The sequence below is a fragment of the Lycium barbarum genome, chromosome 2, assembly GCF_019175385.1.
Source record: "Lycium barbarum isolate Lr01 chromosome 2, ASM1917538v2, whole genome shotgun sequence".
In the NCBI taxonomy this organism is placed as follows: domain Eukaryota; kingdom Viridiplantae; phylum Streptophyta; class Magnoliopsida; order Solanales; family Solanaceae; genus Lycium; species Lycium barbarum.
The window spans coordinates 8,233,678-8,237,078 of NC_083338.1; the positions used below are offsets into that span (position 1 = coordinate 8,233,678).

General features: G+C 31.3%; 1 protein-coding gene across 1 annotated transcript; it reads left to right on the forward strand.

The window, feature by feature from the left end:
- The first annotated feature begins 419 nt into the window (after positions 1 to 419).
- LOC132626048 (non-specific lipid transfer protein GPI-anchored 14) lies at positions 420 to 2,437 on the forward strand. The gene is made up of 3 exons (XM_060340769.1): positions 420 to 948; positions 1,341 to 1,436; positions 2,053 to 2,437. Exons 1-3 carry the CDS (start codon positions 600 to 602, stop codon positions 2,190 to 2,192), a joined length of 585 nt encoding a protein of 194 aa, XP_060196752.1. The 5' UTR covers positions 420 to 599; the 3' UTR covers positions 2,193 to 2,437.
- The last annotated feature ends 964 nt before the right edge of the window (positions 2,438 to 3,401 follow it).

Here is a 3,401-nt window from a genome sequence, read left to right on the forward strand (position 1 = left end):
GCTTAATTATGATTTGAGTTTTAGTTATTATTATTGAGTTCTAAATTAATAAATATTTGTACATATTCGATGAATTTTTATTAATACAAATATAGAGTTTGAAGCAAAACTATTAGGTTGGACGAACCCATAACTAAACGTGTCCGCCTCTGAAGTAGGTAACTCCACTTTTTATGAACTACCTGTAATAATCTTTTAAATGACTTCGACATAAAAACTCTTTACATTGTCACTATATAAAAATTAAACTATTTAAAATAAGTGAAAATATGAGATTTGATCAAGAATATGTTGAAATATTCTCTTCTTTAGCTTAATTAATAAAATAATAGAAATTAGTAACATTAGGACATACATGTGAAGCCCCTAGAGTTTATAACAAGAAAAACTTTTTAGACCTCAAAAACCATAAACTAACCCATTTTTTTTCTATCTCCCACCACACCTATTTGCCTCCACTCTTTCAGTACACATCACATGCAGCATTAGACAACTCTTGTAACAAGAAAAGCATAAAAAGCAAACTTTCCCATCACTTATTCATTTGTCTATACATCTTACTTTCATACTCCCAAATTATTCCTTGAAAAATTGTTCCAATGAGTTCAAAAAAACTTCTCACTTTTGAACTTTATTTCTTCTTCTTCTTGATCTTATTACTCGAGTTTTCGAGGGCGGATATCGATAAAGATAAAGAAGAATGTGCCAATCAACTCGTCGGTCTCGCCACGTGTCTTCCTTATGCTAGCGGACAAGCCAAAGCTCCCACACCAGATTGTTGCACTGGTTTAAAAGAAGTGCTAGACAAAAGCAAAAAATGTCTTTGTATATTGGTGAAAGATAGAGATGATCCTAGCCTTGGTCTTAAGATCAATGCTACTCGTGCATTAAGCCTTCCAACTCTATGTCATTCTCCCCCTGATGTGGCTAATATATCTAAGTGCCTCGGTAAGTACATGACACATGTCTTTTTAAGCGTTTAATTAGCTTCTATGCATTGATATTGTAAGAAAAAAGAATTTACAATAATATCGATCAACATAGAAGATTGTTGTTGCTTCTTGTATTTGCTTTACATACTTGATTCTTGATATGCTTTACTTGAGTCAAGAGTCTATCGAAAACAACATCTCTACCTTGTGTAGGTAAAAATGCGTGCACGTCACCCTCCTCAACTCCACTTGTGGAATTCCACTGAGTATTTTGCTGTTGTTGTTGATCAACATAAAAGATAATTACTAATAACTACGTATTAAAGTAAAATTAGTGACATGAAAAATAAGGCGCGTTATATATTATACGTAGATTTTGACATTTGGAGTTGTGGTTTATTTTTGCAGATTTGTTGCATTTGGCACCAAATTCACCAGGTGCTAAGGTTTTCCAAGATTTTGCAAAGAGTGCAAAAGGAAGTACTGCTACTCCATCTACAGCAGGTAAAAATGAAAAACAAAAAATCAATCTAATTAAGTTTTACTAAATCTAAACTAATGCCTTGGTTTTGTCTTGTTATTTGTATTCTGTTCTATTTTATATAAGACTCTTTTCCTTTTAATCTATTTAAAAAATATGATACATTAAACATTTTTAGTTTTAACTTTTCATTTTACCCATAACTACGTCATCTTATAACTAGCGGCGGAGCCTGGGAGTTGCAAGGGATTTTCATCCGAACCTCCCCTACTAAAAAATACGAATTTTCGATGGATGTCTAATAAAAAAATTCGTCAGAATTTGATTCGCCTTTAATATTTTCTGATGGATTTTCGACTGGTTACGTCGGAAATTCACATTTTTAATAGTTCCCATACGTCGGAATTTTTTACTGTAAATATAAGATTAAAATTATTTTTCATGTATATATGGGAGATCACTATTTATAACTGTAGAAATATCATCTTGTGTTTAATCAAGACCAGAAGTATTTCTGATATGTGTGAAAGTATTTCTTTCTTTTTAAATTTCGTTCTGTCAAATACTATGATATAAAATGAAATAGAGGAAGTAATAATTTTTTTTCCATTTCTGACCTCTCTTTATTTTGTTATACAGTTAGTGGAAATTCCAATGCAAAACCAGCAAGTACTGTAGCCAATGATAAGAGTAATGGAGGAGATAGAAGGAGATGGATGGGATTTATGGAAATGAGTATGGGGTTTTTAGTCATTATGGTGCTTTCCTATCTCACCTAATTTTTAACATATATTATTGTATCAACTTTTTTTTTTCTTTCATATTTGTACTACTTATCTTTTTGCGTTTCCTTTTGTGGTGTTGGCTTTTATTAGTGTGTCTTTGTCTTCTTTTTGTAACTCATAATTTGTAATCTTCAAATCTTTAGATTATGTTTTTTTCTTTTTTCTTTTTCTGAGCTGTCAAAAAACAGAAAAATATATTTGCTATGTATGAAAAGTTTGAGTTTATATTTCTGGAATAACTCTTACCCACACCCCAATTCTTTTTTCGTGGTTTCCCTCCCAATAATCAGTATTTGTATTAGAACTCGACTAAATCTGAATTCGCATCGTGAAGGCTCACGTTAGGAGTAAACCATTCCCAAACAAATGCGAATTTTATACCCAAGACTCGCGTGACCTCTTAAGAATAAATGGGTACTTATTGTTGGAAATCTTACGGAAAATACACGAACACTAATCGAAATTCTTGAAAGCTTAAGGCATGTTAATTAAGACACTGTCCTTAAGAATATTTTACTCTTATGGGTGTATTTCTTAGGATTCAACAAGCTCTTCTAGTACAAAACTAGGAGCCAGAACTAACAAAGATTTTACAAAAGTAAATAACCCATCACAGTGAAAAATAGGAAGAAGAAGGAATTTTTGTTCTTCATTTCTCATCATTGGCAATAAAAAGACTTGGTAATTTATAGGCCAAAGGTATGATGCTAAAGTCCGAGATTTCAACGGTCCAGTAGTAAAAGGCAATAAAAGCCATGCATTAAGGCTTAATCAAATGATCAATTGGAACAGTAACGTTACAATAATTAGGAACAATGGTATATTGATGACTATTCAAGGAGGGGAAAATAAATGTCTCATTAGACTATCGAAAAATAATTCAAAATTTGACCATTATGATTGTAGACATAATTCTTTTTGAGATATTTAATAACATTTTGTCAACAGTTATCGCTCTCCATCACAACATTCAGCATAGGGAAATTGTTGTTACAACTCAAATGTTAATTTCCCTTATGGTATGCCAAATAGATTAGGGAGAATGACATATATATACAAAAGAATATGGTATATTTATAAAATACGACGATACTTTTCAGTTTACAAAATATATCAATAGATTTTTTATAAAATATATACAAAAATTTCCGCTCAAGGCTTAAAAATTTCTCTCAAAATTTCGTGTATGAAAATGTTACGAAA